The 16,593-nt window shown below is 48.7% G+C and overlaps 1 protein-coding gene across 2 annotated transcripts in view; it reads right to left on the reverse strand.

Annotated features, from left to right (window-relative positions):
- The window catches only part of EPC2 (enhancer of polycomb homolog 2), a 37,222-nt gene extending 28,755 nt beyond the window's left edge, over positions 1-8,467 (reverse strand). The window contains exon 1 of one of the 2 annotated variants that reach the window (XM_068195120.1): positions 8,058-8,467. In XM_068195120.1, the coding sequence (XP_068051221.1) occupies positions 8,058-8,210 (153 nt within the window). In that variant the 5' untranslated portion in view covers positions 8,211-8,467. Of the gene's footprint in view, positions 1-7,848; positions 7,969-8,057 lie in introns of those variants that run through there. The other variant, XM_068195121.1, reaches the window with a different exon arrangement.
- Positions 8,468-16,593: the final 8,126 nt, after the last annotated feature.

Below are 16,593 nucleotides of genomic sequence, written 5' to 3' on the forward strand. Positions count from 1 at the left end.
TAGAGAAATTAAAACACTCTTATAGTAATTGATAGAAATCAAAATTATTAAAAATTAACTACAAAATTCCATTTTAAACCAACTACCATTAACTCAAGAAACATGAATTATTATTTTTTTGACTTTCTTTAGTATCAGCATCTCCCTTAATTATCCAATCTCTGGATACCACTGCAGACAGAGTGGTTTGTTTACATCCAAGTCTGGCACGGGGAATCTGACATCACCAGGATGCTTCAAAGTAGAAACAGTTTGTTTTATGCAACACACACTGGTCTAAGATCCACCAAGTGTGAGCTGCAGCCAGAGAAACGGCACAAAGCTGAGAAAAACAAATTATAAATTCCAATGTAAACAACAGCAAACAACTCCAAAAGGGGGAGGAAAGGGAGCGCTTCTGCTGGCTGGGAAGTGATCCGTGGCTGAAGTGCTCTGTGTGTCCCAGGGGACAGGAGCAGAGAGGAGCTCGCTGATACGGAAATCTGATGGAAAAATGGCATCACACACACAGAGGAGCTCCCTGATACGGAAATCTGATGGAAAAATGGCATCACACACACAGAGGAGCTCGCTGATACGGAAATCTGATGGGAAAATGGCATCACACACACAGAGGAGTTCGCTGATATGGAAATCTGATGGGAAAATGGCATCACCAACGGGGGAGAGCCGTCAGGAGAAGCTGAGCTAATCTCCAGTGAAGATGACAAAAACGTCTCGCACTGAACAATTCTGCCAATGGGGAAGAGCTGAGCACCAAACTTGAGAGACCAGAGGTGGAAATGTATTAATCACAATTAGAATTGCACAAAGAAAATCAGGGAAATTAAGAAGTCAGATTTTTTTGCTGCAAATTTCTGCTCCCTTACATTTGCAGCACTTCACCTGCCATGGACAGGGAGAATATTTTAATCCATTTCAGCCCCGCTACACTGTGATTATTATACACTAACAAGTAGGAATCAGCAAAATGGACCAAAAATCAAAGCTTTTAAATAGTATTTTCTCAAATACTTTATTACTTTGACTCGGAACTAGTCAACAGTACTTTCAAAATTATGTCAGTCCATACTGATAATACTTTTAGTCTCACAATTTTTTTTTCCTACCTCTTACACCCTTTTACATACAGGAATTCAGTTCTAGTTCCATTCTTCTCTACTTGTCATAGAAAGAAACTTCAGCTCTACAATTGATCTTCACCTCCACTGGCTTTTAGGACACCCAAGGTTTATGTAAATATTAAATGAGTTATTTACCTTTCCAAAAGCTGAAGTGTTAGAATGATAAATATGCTATGGCATAAACAAGGCATTGTTTATTAGCCTTGTTGGCAAAATAAATTACAAATAATCTTTTGAACATGTAGCATCAGTCAAAATTATCTTTCTTATGAAAAATAATTAAGAACAGAGGTTACTATAAGCAGATTTAATGTCTGTTGATCCAAATTGTTCAAGCAGGACATTTCAACTGGTTTCAGTCAAAACAGAAATTGTACCAAGCTGCTTCCTGCTCAGCTTTGCCAAGCAGGAGCACTGTGAAGTCTGGCACTCTGCAAATCCAAGGAAGCCCGAGCGATTTGTTTCCAAGGCTTTCTTAAATCGAAGGAAAAGGAAAGAGCGATCCCTGCGTTTGAGACGTCCCAGAGCTGAGCCATTCGGCTCGGCTCGGCCGATTCCCCAGCGCTCTCCTCAGCTTTTGTCATGGAATTCCACCTCCTGCCGAGCAGCCCTTCCCACCAGGGAAAGTTCCTGCATAATGACCCGAGGTGTGACTCAATTACCAGCTCCCATTGTGCTCCAGAGCCACGGGCACCCAAACCCGCCCGGGCAGCTCTCCCAGGCCTGCCCGCTGACCCCGCGCAGCCTCTGGCCTGCAGCAAGAATTCAGCTTTATCTCAATTACCCGCGCGGTGCTAAGATAGGGCTGAGCCCATCTCACCTCGGCATGACACCGCTCGGCATGACATGCTCCACTGCCATCCCTATCCCCGCGTGCTCCGCTGGAAGGAAGGAAGGAAGGATGATCCTGTCCCACGCTGGCTGCCAGCACCCTTTATCAAGACCCCGAAAAGCAGAATGTCCCCTCTACCCGCAGGTCGGTTCCTCTGGCTCAGCTCTATCGTGAAAGAACACTCGGAGATCAATGACATTTGTCCCGGGCTAAGCTGATATCCCAAGCACTTGTGACAGGTTTGCTGATAGGTGTTAATGTGATAAGCCCTAATAAACTGCTCGTGAGGTGGAGACTAAGACCAAATCTTGGTGGTGTTTAACTTCAGCCACAACAAATTAAACGTGGAGCTCCTCAGTTTAAGAGCTCTCCAGAGCTCAGCTGATCGAGGTTAATTCTGATTCACCGCTATCAAACGGGACATTAAACACAGCCCAGAGATTGTGCAGGTGACAGCACAGCAAGGATGAAGGATCAGAGCTGAAAACTGAAATAATGCCTGGGAAACAGAACTGAAATGTGCACTTGGGAGGAACGTCACTGCACAGGGCGATGGGACTCGGAGGGAGGGAGCAAAGTACAGGAGATGAAGGCAGGGAAAGATCTCAAACAAAACTGAAGTTCAAAATTCTGTGAAAAATCACAGCGCAGCATTTCGCTGCCTAATGCCAAACATACTTCAGTAATCTCAGCGGCCTCCAAATACTCCCCACGTAAGTAAATAAATACAGGTGCTTAATCTAGCTGAGGAATAACTTACACTGGGAATTTTATTTCCCCAGCAGATAACCCGGCTGATTTTAGTCAAACAAACCCAATTCCTTTCCTAAGCAAAGCATGCTCTTGATTTCAGCTGGTTTTGCATGGATATACAATCCTTGGAGTTTCTCACTAGATTCCCATGCAGTCTTTCCGGGGGATTTCTGTTTTACAGACTATTTGCATGGTTGGAGCTGAAGTTATCCTCTGTTGGCCTCCAGTTTTACTCACTGCTGTCTGGGCTTCTTTGTTCTACAAAGCCTCTCATTTGTAAGAACTTCGAGGGTTCAACCACGGGTTATGAGCGCACAGCCCACACACAAACATCCAGTTAAGAGCAGGTTCTGTCCATGTGGGCAGTGATTTATGTGTATTTGTGTTTTTAAACCCACACCTGAGTGCATCAGGCAGCATCAGGCAGGTACTTCTGAGCAGCAGCTTAAGTAAATCCTCACACATTTTATACTCTCCCAGTTGCCTGTAGCAGAGGGAAATATGCATTATGGATATTTCTGCTGATACAGTTTAACAGCAAAACCAGGACTTGTGCAAAGCTAAAAGCTTCCTGCTTTGAAAAGGGAATGAAAAGCTGTTCCAGGAGCATCACCAGCTCCAGGACACCCCAAAGCCCGATGATGAGCACTTCCAAGTTCCAGCATCAGAAAAGAAACTGAATGAACTAAGAAAAAAAAAAAAGAAAAAAGTTTTTCAAGTTAACGACTTCCATTCGAAATAATCAGAAGTGAACGTTGTATTCAATGATCCGAGAAGGCTCATCCCGAGGGGATCCCTGAAGGGCTGGGAAGGAAAGTCCCTTCCCACGGGTACGGTGTCAGCATTTCTGCAGCGCCAAAGCACGTCCTTAAGTTGCCATTCCTGCACTTTTGCTCTCTACCCTCAGGCCTGTGATGCCGTGCCAAGCTGAAGTGTAAATGAACGGATGTGCAAACAAGCACTGAGATGAAGGCTCAGATAGCTCTGACCAGGCAATCCCGGGATCACCCATTACCAGCCCATTTCCAGCTTCCTCACACCTCAGGTAAATTCACTTCCCAGAGCCTCCCGTGTGAATGCGCCTCATTACCAAGCAGGATTTCACCTCACAGTGTGCAACTCAGCAACGCCAGTAATAGGCATTCAAATAAAAACACAGTTATGTGGTAAGAAACAAACCCTGGGCTTATCTATTCTGCAACTTTCTCCCTTTCCAGTCAAAACAATTCATTAGCGTTAGGAAATACGAGTCTTACTCATCAGGAAAACAAAAAAAAAGTGTCCCTGCTCAGTTTCTGAACTCCCAAAAGGACACTTTCCTGCTTCTGGTTAAGCGATCGCTCTCTCACGTGAGGTTAAAAACAAACCCACACAATTTTCTTCCTCAGGTTTAATTCAGAGTAAATGATAAACATTTGTAGCATAAACATGCTACAGAACAGAAACCTAATTCTTTCACAGCTGGAATCTCCAAGTGAGAGAAATGAGCTGCTGATTTGTGAAACGCTGCGAGTGGATATAAATCTCTGAGATACTCATACTGAAACAGTTCCAGAATATTCATCAAGAATAAATGGACCAAAATCTGCACTTCTCTATGTACAAAAGATCAATCACCAACTAATCAAACCACATGCCTGCACCAGCGAGGCTGGGCTGTAAAGAACAGGGCAGGCATGTCACCCAAGCGTTTTAAATCCTGCAAATCTGTAAATAATGATGATTTCCAGTGGAATACATCCCAGAAGGTGCTGTCTGACCCCACGACACCCTGTGCTACAAGACCTTTCTGGTGCCACCAAGGCTTCCCAGAGGGTGGCACTGGGAAGCGAGCGGCGTCCTGGGCCAGAGGAACACGAGGTTTGTGGCTCTGAACAGCAGATGGAGAACAGCAGCCACCCTGAGGCTGCAAACAACTTCCACTCGGGAAAAAAGGCCGTGAGACACCGTAGAAATTGAGGGGGCAGAAATGAGTGTGCAGAGATTTCTCTCTCCCTCCAAAAAATTCCCTTTCCAAATACATCAAACTGATCGCAGCAGTACTTGCTATGAATTAAAGCTGTTTAGGTATTTGTCAAATATTTAACTACTGTCACCCACAACAGTGGTTCCTAGAAGGGATTTCATGTAATTTTTTTTAAAAGTACAATTAAGAATTATCTGTGCTACACTGGGAGAAGGACAAGCCATGAATGAAACCATCACCACATGGCAATAATCTGAACAATCTAAGAATAGCAGTTTATAATCTTTGCTGGCTGATGCATCTCGCACTGTTTATGTATTGCTTCAGTCATTTCATTTTGAGACTATTACATAATATATCAAACAGAGCCACATGTCAGGGCTGAGAAAACAAACCACACTCACACAGAAAAACAACTTTTTAGGACAACACTAAAGTAGTTTTATTGAAGTATAAATCTAATCTTCTCAATCATTTAAGCAGCCCATAAGCAGCTTGTTTGCTTGAACTCTTACGGCAATTTTCCATTAACAACTTTATTTTAAACACGATTTATCAAAACAGCAGCAATTTTAAAGAATTAATTTAAATATTAAATGTGAACACAGTACTGCAAGACAGACTTTCAAGGCTGAGAAAACCAAGCTAGTTTCCAATATTGCTTCATTAGAACCCCAGTGTTGTTCCTTTTAACTACAATCCCAGCTTCTAGCAGCATTACTCTTGGAGAACTCCTGAAGTTTTGATCATAATGTATTGTACATGATAAGACAAAGGATTTCTTTTAATACCAACAGTCAGGTGAGAAAAATCAAGGAGGAAAGCACGGAGCCTCCTTTGACAGCTGTAACCTCGGAAAAGCCAATCCACAGGCACAGAGGTTTGGCTGAGGCGGAGACACGGATTCATTGAGGAAATTCTGGAGGGTGCATTTACTATCGGCTCTGCAAGTACAGACACATCAGGCGACAGCCTCTGTCTGAGCTTACACAACTCCCAGGAGCAGAAAATAAACCTTACTCTTACAGAAGAGTGTTTGAAGATCAGCACGACAAAGCAGTACGTTGGGAGGGCACCAGAACTGCGGGCAGGCGTTTTCAAAACTGTCCACTGTCCTGCTGCTCACCAAAACCCCCAGAAACTTATGTTCACCTCAGCACACAAAAGCTTTTCCACCCTTTACCACCACGAGCAGAACACACATCACATGTCCACGCTGAACACCGGCTGGTTGATTTGGAAATAACATTAAAGCTCCAACGCTTCAGGCAACGCGTCCAGCTGACGCCTCTGCCATGCGATGCACACCGAGCAGCAGCACAAACCTTCGGTGTTAAATAACTCCGAGCAGCACCGGGGGTGGCTGCAGGAACAGAGACACTGTCCCACAGCGGGAGCCAAAGCTGCTGCGCGTCCCTGGAGCCCCACATGTGCACAGTGTGTGTGTGTGTATGTGTGTGTGTGTGTGTCCTTCAGCCCCACATGTGCACAGTGTGTGTGTGAGTGTATGTGTGTGTGCCAGGCTGTGCCCTCAGCCCCACATGTGCACTGTGTGTGTGTGTGTATGTGTGTGTGTGTGTGTCCTTCAGCCCCACATGTGCACAGTGTGTGTGTGTGTGTATGTGTGTGTGCCAGGCTGTGCCCTCAGCCCCACATGTGCACAGTGTGTGTGTGCCAGGCTGTGCCCTCAGCCCCACATGTGCACAGTGTGTGTGTGTGTCCTTCAGCCCCACATGTGCACAGTGTGTGTGTGTGTGTGTGTGTGTGTGTGTGTGTGTGCCCTCAGCCCCACATGTGCACAGTGTGTGTGTGTGTGTGTGTCTGTGTGCCAGGCTGTGCCCTCAGCCCCACATGTGCACAGTGTGTGTGTGTGCCCTCAGCCCCACATGTGCACAGTGTGTGTGTGTGTCCTTCAGCCCCACATGTGCACAGTGTGTGTGTGTGTGTGTGTGTGTGTGTGTGTGTGTGTCCTTCAGCCCCACATGTGCACAGTGTGTGTGTGTGTCCTTCAGCCCCACATGTGCACAGTGTGTGTGTGTGTCCTTCAGCCCCACATGTGCACAGTGTGTGTGTGTGTGTGTGTGTGTGTGTCCTTCAGCCCCACATGTGCACAGTGTGTGTGTGTGTCCTTCAGCCCCACATGTGCACAGTGTGTGTGTGTGTGTGTCCTTGAGCCCCACATGTGCACAGTGTGTGTGTGTGTGTGTGCCCTCAGCCCCACATGTGCACAGTGTGTGTGTGTGTGTCCTTCAGCCCCACATGTGCACAGTGTGTGTGTGTGTGTGTGCCCTCAGACCCACATGTGCACAGTGTGTGTGTGTGTGTGTGTCCTTCAGCCCCACATGTGCACAGTGTGTGTGTGTGTGTGTGTGTGTGCCCTCAGCCCCACATGTGCACAGTGTGTGCGTGTGTGCCCTTCAGCCCCACATGTGCACAGCGTCTGCACCAAGCGCACGGACTGACAGACAGCGGCCCAAACCGCGACACGGAGCTGCCGCCGGGCTCGGTGACACCCGGCCGGAGGAGAGGGACAGCGCGTCCTGCTGTCCCTCGGAAAGGCAGAAGCTGTCCCGGACTCGCTCGTTCCCTGTGCAGTGGCTCAGCACAGCACCCAGCACTTTCACGCCGCCACCACCTCCCCGGCTCCAGCCCGAGCGACTTGACAGCCACTCACAACAGGGCTGGCAGGAGTAGTATCAGCTTTAGTCCACAACGCGCCGAGCACCCCGAGCCGCTCCACCGGGCCGGCATCCCGAGCCCGCTGCAGCAGCCCGGCCTCCCCAGCTGCTCCGGCATCCCGTGCACCCCGCACCGGCACAGCCCGAGCCCGCTGCGGCATCCCCGAGCCCGCCGCTCCGGCAGCCCGGCTCCGACGCCGCGATCCGCCGCTCCGGCACGGCGAGCCGGCACACCGAGCCGCCGTGCCGCACGGACACCCCGAGTCGGCTCCGCCACCCCAAGCTGACAATCCGAGCTGACACCCCGAACCGGCTCCGGCGCGCCGCACGCTCCACCGCTCTGACACCCCGAGCCGCTCCGGCAGCCGGAGCCGCTCCGGCAGCCCGCCCCGCTCCGCCGGGCCGGCGCCGCGCTCCGCCGCTGCGACACCGCGCTCGGCTCCGCGCTGCCGCCGGCCCGTCCCGCCGCGCTCACGCCGAGCCCCCCCCGCTCACCCGCGCCCGGGACGCGCAGCAGAAGATGGCGGACGGCGGCAGGGCCCGCTCGCGGCGCCGGACCGCGGCTTACGCTGCGCCGTTTGCGCAGCGCCCCGAGCGCCCCGCGGCGGAGCGAGCGTAGCGCGCTTGGTGAATACCGGCGGCCGGTTCCCCGTGCGGGGGGTGCCTGTAAACAATGGTGCCCCCCCTGCGCCGCGCTCCCTTACCGATTCTTCCTCCTTCTCCATCCCCGTGGGCATCTGCGGCACGGCCCGGTTGATGGAGACGCAGTCGTTGAGGTCGGGCATGTCCTTGCCGCGGTAGATGGGCAGCGGTTTGGCGGCGTCTAGCGCCCGGGCGCGGAAGGAGAGTTTGCTCATTGTCTCCCCCTCACAATAACACCCCGGGGCCGGGCGGGCGGGGGGGGGGGGGGGCCTTCAGTGCGGCCTCGCCGCCGCCTCCCAGCCGCTCCCGCGCCGCGCCCGCGCCACCATGGAGGGTCCCGCCGCCCCGGCGCAGCTCCCGGCGGGGCCGCCCGTAGCCCGCAGCGCACGCCCCGCAGCCCTAGATCCGCGCCGGGCTCGCTCGGTCCGCTCCCTGCGCCATGGCAAACATGGCGGACATTAACCACAGCCGCTCGGCCCTCCCGGCAGCCCGCGCGGCGGGAGCGGCGCTGCGCGCGCAGCCGAGGGCGGGAGGCTGAGGGAGCCTCGGGGAGCCTGAGGGGGGCGGCGGGAGCGGGCGGGAGCCGGGCGCGCCGAGCGTCCCGGGCGCGGAGCCCGCGGGGTCCCCGCCGGCTGCCCCGAGTGTCCCCGCGGTGTCCCCGCCGGCTGCCCCGAGTGTCCCCGCGGCGTCCCTGCAGCGTCCCCGCCGGCTGCCCCGAGTGTCCCCACGGCGTCCCTGCAGCGTCCTCGCCGGCTGCCCCGAGTGTCCCCACGGCGTCCCTGCAGCGACCTCGCCGGCTGCCCACAGTGTCCCTGCTGTGTCCCCTCCCGGTGCCCACGGTGTGCCTACAGTGTCCCCGCTGTTTCCCGCTGTCTCCCTGCCGTGTCCCCGCGGTGTCCCCGCAGTTTCTCCACTGTCTCTCCACAGTGTCCCTGTATTGTCCCCACAGCCTCTTCCCAATGTCTCCCCACTGTGATCCCCACAGTGTCCCGGCTGGGTCCCCACTGTCCCCTCACAGTGTCCCCACGAAGTCCCCGCCGTTTCCCCCACAGTGTCCCACATTGTCCCTGCGTGTCCCCATATTGTCCTCCCTGTATCCCCCACAGTGTCCCCACAGTGTCCCACATTGTCCCTGCGTGTCCCCATAGTGTCCCCCCTCTATCCCCCACTGTGTCCTACATTGTCCCTGCATGTCCCCATATTGTCCTTCCTGTATCCCCCACAGTGTCCCCACAGTGTCCCACATTGTCCCTGTGTGTCCCCATAGTGTCCCCCTCTATTCCACGTAGTGTCCCCCCTCTGTCCTCTACTGTGCCCCACATTGTCCCTGCGTGTCCCCATAGTGTCTCCCCTGTATCCCCCACAGTGTCCCCACAGTGTCCCACATTGTCCCTGCGTGTCCCCATAGTGTCCCCCCTCTATCCCACGTAGTGTCCCCCCTCTATCCCCTACTGTGCCCCACATTGTCCCTGCGTGTCCCCACAGTGTCCCCCCTCTATCCCCCATAGTATCCCCTTCTATCCCCTACTGTGTCCCACATTGTCCCTGTGTGTCCCCATAGTGTCTCCCATGTATCCCCCACAGTGTCCCCACAGTGTCCCACATTGTCCCTGTGTGTCCCCATAGTGTCCCCCCTCTCTCCCACGTAGTGTCCCCCCTCTGTCCTCTACTGTGCCCCACATTGTCCCTGCGTGTCCCCACAGTGTCCCCCCTCTATCCCCCACTGTGTCCCCCCTCTATCCCCCACTGTGTCCTACATTGTCCCTTCGTGTCCCCATAGTGTCTCCCCTGTATCCCCCACAGTGTCCCCACAGTGTCCCACATTGTCCCTGCGTGTCCCCAGAGTGTCCCCCCTCTATCCCCCATAGTATCCCCTTCTATCCCCTACTGTGTCCTACATTGTCCCTGTGTGTCCCCATATTGTCCTCCCTGTATCCCCCACAGTGTCCCCACAGTGTCCCCACTCTCTGGACAAACCAGCGGGTTTGTCTCCTCAGCGTGTTGGCCAATGTGGACTTAAAGGTTTCCAGCCATGGAAACGTCAGGAGGGTTGACACAAACCAACACTTCAGGAACAAACTTGTGCCTGGGCAATTTTTAATTTTTTTTTTTACAGAAAATAATGGAATATTTAGAGTTGGAAGGGACCTCTGGAAACCATCCAGTGCAGCCAGGGTCACCTGAAGCAGGTGGGTTTGGAATGACTCTGGAGACACCACGCTCTCCCTGGGAACCTGTTGCCATCCTCTGCCACCCTCACGGAAAATTCTTCCTCATGCTGAGGTGGAACTCCTCGTGTTTTAGTTTACTAAAATCCTTCATCACTCTTTCCATCAAAAACAACGTCCTGCAACTTGGAACTGAGTAACCCCAAATTCTCACCTGGACAGAGCCTCAGTCCTCTGCCCATCCAGAGCTTCCCGCATGAGTTGACATTAGTCTGCAAAACCCTTCATCAAAGACCCTTACTACCTCAAATGTCTCCTCACTTCCATTTCATTTTAACACCCTGAGACCAAGCAGCTGCTTCTCTCACCTCCACCTTAGAGCTCTCACAGGAGTTGTCAGTGTTGCCTTCTGAAATAAACTGAAACTCTTACTCAAAACTTCACTGTTTGGATCACTGTGCCAACTGTACCTAATTTCAATTTTTTTTTTTTTTTAATTTGAAAAAAATAGGTTCAGTCTCTGAATTGCCTTTTATTTTTAGTTAGCTGCTGTGTTTTTTATTTACATGGTTTTGTATAGCAAATACAACTGCTGTTCCTGACAAACACATGATTTACAAAATGAAGAATAAAGAATTGTGTCAGCTAGAGAGAGAGAGAGAGAAGGAAGATGAAACAAGCACAGGAATACACAGGAGGGAAACAAGCAGCAAGAACATTGTGTTCATCAGCTACAGACACAAATTAGCTTGGGAAAGAGATCTGGAAATTATATTGACTACTGCTATGAAAGCATCAGGTAAGAGTTCAGACATGTGAGCAAATGAAGCTTTAAAAGCATGAGAAAAGGAACAGAGAACCAAACTGCGATGGGCTGCTCTTATTTATAATTCCCTTAGAGTATTTTTATCTCATAAGAAAGGCAATTCTTGCCTTGGATTAGAACTAACAGGTAAATATTTAAAGTTTGTATTGTTCAGCTTAGAATTTATAATTGAGCGCCGTTTTAGAAGCAGCCAAACTTCCCACACCCCACATGGGTTTGGTGCCCCTGAAGCGACTGGGGATGGATGAGCTGGCAGCAGAGGAGGGCTGGCATTTCAGGGGTGATGGTGACACGTCCTGCAGGAGCTGTATTTCCCACCTGGATGCCATCAGCTGGGAGTTGTGAGCCCAGCTGCACAGGTGACATCCCAGGAGAGGAGCAGGCAGCTCCTCCTCAAGAACTTCCTCCAGCACTAAAAAGACACCACGACTTTCCTCTTTCTGCTCCTGCAAGAAACAGGCGTTTTACACGCTGCTGGAAGACCTTTCCCCCTTTCAGTCAGCACAGCCGAACAATAGATAATAACAACCTTTTCCCTTTGTGTGCAGGTTCTGCTCTTCTTCACTACTTAAATTTTTTAAAAAATACAAAAATGAAACATATTTACCCTCCAGGTGGCTCTTAGGCCTAAACTCATCTCATTATTTTATTTCTACAAGCAATGCAATTTTTTTTTTAAATGATGCCCTGTAGGGTACAGAAGGGGTTTTTATGTAGTCAAAAAAGCCATTGCACAGGGCTGAACATGGGCAGAACTAAAGTTTCAGCTTGCATTAGTTTAGCTTTAAGCCAGAACCATCCATCTTTTAAGCACATAATCTGATCTCTTCCTGTTGTAAAATATTATAGGTTTTCTGAAGAATTGTAGCTGTAAAAATATTAGGAGCTGTAACTCACCTGTAGATAAAATAATTTACTTTTCATGCACAAATCAAGGAAACAATGTCTCAAACGAAATTATTTGTTCAATAGCTGAATTCTGACTCATCTTCATGGAGATAATGGAATTGAATATGCACATTTGAACACTGGATTGACCAAAAATCCTCAAATTTTATTTAAATGGATATATCAGTGGAAATGTCAGAGCTGTATAGGCTCGGGGGCTTTATCACATCCTTGCTTTTGGTTCTTCTTCTCCATAGTGACACATAACACAAGGAATCCTTGTTCTCGCTGTAGCTGCCTAAAGCCTGGGATATTTCTGCAGATTTTTTGCAGATTTATCCTGTTTATTTGTTGGTTTTGTTTTGTTTTTTTTTCCTAATACTTCATATCTCGCTGAATTAATCTTCTCCAAGCAGAATCATCACTTTTGGATGGTTATCTCAGTGTACATTATTGCAACATGATCCAGCAGGAGCATGTACTGCTTCTTTACTCCGTGTGTTACCTTCTAAGTACAAAAAGCAGTAAAAAAACCAAAAAGCTCAAAGAGTGCAGAAAACAGAGACTCCAGAACTGGTAATGTCCCCTGCCAAGGTGCTGGGTGTCCAAAACCTTCATTCAAGGTGTTAAAAGAGACTTGGAATTTTTAGGGTGCTGCTGACCTGGCTGTAAATTCACACAAATAATCAGGGTATGAAGTGTACAAAGAATCATCTCCTGCAACGTGCCAGGTACAGACTCAGCAGGTGCAAGCAGAAAAGCCATGCTGACAATCCACATCACCAAATATTTGTAAATCCCAGATTCCAGCTCTTTTCAGAGGGGTTTGATCTCATGTTTGAGCAAATCCTCACTCGAAGGAAGCCTGAAATTATCCAGGAGCTGGCTTAGTAACTCCAGCACAAGGGAAAGTGCTGAGCTTTCCAGGAGATCCATGAATGGACGAGGGGAGTCTTTTTAAAGGTTATGAAGTCCTTCTTTCTCCCTGTGTCTGAGAACTCTGATTGAAGTGAAAGGAACCTCTGTCCTATTCATTTCAAAGGGGTTTTTGTCAGGAAAAAAGAGCTTGATCAAAGTAGCCAGCAAGCATGCTTAGTGCCTAATGCTCAGAGTTAATGTATCATTCCCAACCATTTCTATTTCCAATTATTCCAAGGGTTTAGGGAAGTGGCAGCCTGTGCATTTTCCCCTCGAAGGTCACCCAAACCTATCAGCCAAACCCTGAAATCCAGTATAGAATAGCTTCCTGGGAGATTTAAAGCTCTGAATGAAAATTATAAAAGTTGAAAATGGAGTTAAAATCTCAAGCCCAACGCCAAATAAAACGAAATAAAAGGGCAGCTATGAAAATAGCAGATCCCCCAAATTACAGCAGGAAGGGACAATGATGAAAAGCAGCAGGAAGCTCCTCATTTGAGAGATTTATATCAAAACTATTTGTGTCAAGAAATAGGTTTAAAATGGAAGGGAATTGTGCTTTGTGTGTGGAGGTTACCACAGGCATCGGGAGCTCTTTAAAGGAACCTGCTGCAGCTGTTTCCTGTGGTATAAAATCTTGGATTCTGACTCAAAAGATAAGTCTGCTCTTGACTGGGCTCTTTTACAGCCCAATTCAACAAGTGAGTTAACAATAATGCAGATATGAAACCAGAGGAATCTGGTTTGGAATTATCCAGTAAAACCACTGGGCACCCTCAGGAGTGCAGCTCAAACCCCCAGAAATCTGGGGTTTTACCCCCAGGAAAAAGGTAACTTTACAAAGCAGGGACCAGTGAAGAAAACAATGATTATGACTGGAACTAGAAAAGTATTGTTAAAATCAGTACCTAATAAGGATGGTATTTGTGCCCTTCAACTTCGGAAAATAAGAGTAGAGAGATTTACTCAACTGTTACTTAGAAAACATAGCAGAGAAAAATCATGAAAACCAAGTTTACAAATGTATACAAATTTATCTCAAAATCTCACACCTCAGAAGGCAAACACTAGATAATTATTTTTTTATTATTATTTTAAAAATCAGTGCATTTGAGGAGCTGGGAGCTCCCCAGCTTGTATCAAAAAATTACAGCAACCCCCATCCTGCAACTTAAAATATCAATAAAGTAAGACTCATGGAGCATTGAAAACTGTTTTAATTTTTGTTCAGATTTCAGAAGCCAGAGTGGAGGACTTGCCATAAAGGGGACTCGGGAAAACTCTGTCCCAGAAGTAAGAGATGCTCCCTTTCCTCCTCAGAGCTCTGCAGTTCTGCTGGATTTCAGCACAAGGGTAGAAGTGGGGCTGTTTTCTAGAAACAAATTTTCAGGCAACTGGAAAATCATAAAATCACAGAATCCCAGAATGGTTTGGGTTGGAAGGAGCCTAAAGGCCATCTCATTCCATGGGCTGGAACACCTTCCACTAGATAAAAGCAAGAAATTAGGAAATACACCAAGTGCACCTTTCATAAAAATAAACCCCACCTAAAACTTGCCTACAAAACCCCAACAAAGCCTCCTCGACAATTGCTGTCTTCTGGATTAATGGCCTGGATATAACAATTTTTCTTTCTGATTCACAATGGCAGTATTTTCCCTGCCCACCTTGCTCTGAGGTTGATGCCATTGCTTTGTGCTGATCTGGAGTGGCACCATCCACTGGATTGGGAATGTTTCATGTTCCATGCAGAGAAAACCCTGAAAACCCCAAAAACCTCCCCAGATGGGGTAGAACCACAGTGAGAACCATTTCCTGCTGGGCAGAAATAATCCAGGTCTTGCTCCCAGAAGCAATTCCCCTGTCCCAAATTGCTGGTGCCAATTGGAGTCAGGGGATGTTTCCCTCAAAAGGAAATTTTACTTTTATCTGAACAGGGATGTAAATCAGAGGGAAGCTTCTTGTCACTTGTATGGGATCAGGGTCACCTGTGCTCTGTACTTCCCCCATTTTCCTGCAAAATGGGGCTGAAAGCCTCCACAGCAAAACCAGAATCTCTCACAGCGTTGCTGTGCATCAAGAAACACAAATATTTGCTGGGCTGCAAGAAGAGTCAAAAGGAAAATGAAAGTGTTTGGTTGGCAGAGCGGACTGGGGACAATGTTTGCAGCGCTCTGTGCACACATTTGTAATAACAAAAGGAAGTTTGGAGCTGTCCTGGGGAGTTATGCAATCTACATGCAGATTTAAAGATGTAGTCAACCTTCACTTTGCTGTACTTCCTTGTCAAAGCTTTTTTTAAAGAAAATAGCATTAAACAAGACACTTTGACAGTGCAGACAGCAGTCACAGCAAAGCTGATGCAGTATTCCCACTTCCAAGAGCCATTCCCCCCGTTCATGGAGATCTGCTGCTCCAGGTACAGCCGGATTTCACAAACACACAAATGCTCTGAGGAGCTGCTCCAGGAGAGTCTCACCTTCACGGCAGCTCCTCCTTCCTCAGGAGCAGTGGGAGCCCTGCTCAGCTCAGGAATTTCTTCTCAAATAAAGACTAAAGACTCCACGGTGCTCCCTGGAAAGAGGCGACAGCTTTGCCCCTTGGCACATCCAGCTACTTCACTCTTGTGCTTTTGGTTAAAAACTCAGTGGAAGGGGGAGCAGTGAGTTTATTTTGGAAGCTGGAGAGGGACTTTGGGTGAAGGCCTGGAGTGACAGGGCACAGGGAATGGCTTTCCCCTTCCACAGGGCAGGGAAGGGGGGATACTGGGAAGGAATTGTTCCCTGTGAGGGTGGGGAGGGCCTGGCAGACTGCCCCTGGATCCCTGGAATTGTGTGTTCCTTGTGTCCCAGACCAGTCTGGAGCACAGGGAGAGCAAGACCTGCTCATAAAATTCCTCTGAACTTCACTAAGGAAAAAAAGGAAGAAAAGAGGAAAAAGTGGGAAGTGAATTGTGACCACGAGGTAGAACAGGCAGGGCAAGAGGGCACTGGTGAAAGTGAGGGAATGGAGATTCCTTTAAATCAGTTTTCACATGTGAGCCTTGCAAGCTTGAACATGAAAATCATGGATTACTCAAGCTAGTGACAGGATGAGAGGACAAAATTTTAAGCTGTGCCAGGGGAGGTTTAGCTGGACATGAGGAGGAATTTCTTCACAAAAAGGGTGATTGAATGTTGTAAGAGGCTGCCCAGGGAGGTTTGGAGACCCCATCCCTGGAGGTGTTAAGGAAAGACTGGATGTGACAATTGACAAGGTGGTGATCAAAGGTTGGACTCAAAGGTCTCAGAAGTCTTTTCCAATCGAATTGATTGTGTGATTCTGGAATATTTGTGGAATATCTGTGACTCTCAGGGCACTGCAAACAGCCAGCTTCCAGAAGGCCAGGTCCTTGGGAAGAGGCAGGATTCATGGGAGAGCCAATGCAGAGAAGAGCAGGAGCAGCTGAAACTTCAAACAGATCTGAAGAGGTGCCCAAACCACGTGGGACCATTTCTGTGGAACCTGCACGGACTTTTCCTGTTGGAAAATCGGGGAATGTCACGGGCGTGATGGGAATTTCTAACCCTGAAATCCTAAATAATCCTGTGAGATTACAAAAAAGGACATTGGTGCTTCTGGCTACTCCAGGTATAGGAAAAAAATCTTCCAAGACAAAAGAATGGGTGGGTTTGGTAATGTTTCTGCAGGTACCTGAGTTGTGTCACTAATTAATCATTCCTGGAAACAAAGGAGAAATAAAGGAGTGGAAAATAATGCCATTATATATAATAGGAAAATTGCATCAGAGTTTCATTC

Source organism: Anomalospiza imberbis, chromosome 7, assembly GCF_031753505.1.
Source record: "Anomalospiza imberbis isolate Cuckoo-Finch-1a 21T00152 chromosome 7, ASM3175350v1, whole genome shotgun sequence".
In the NCBI taxonomy this organism is placed as follows: Eukaryota; Metazoa; Chordata; class Aves; order Passeriformes; family Viduidae; genus Anomalospiza; species Anomalospiza imberbis.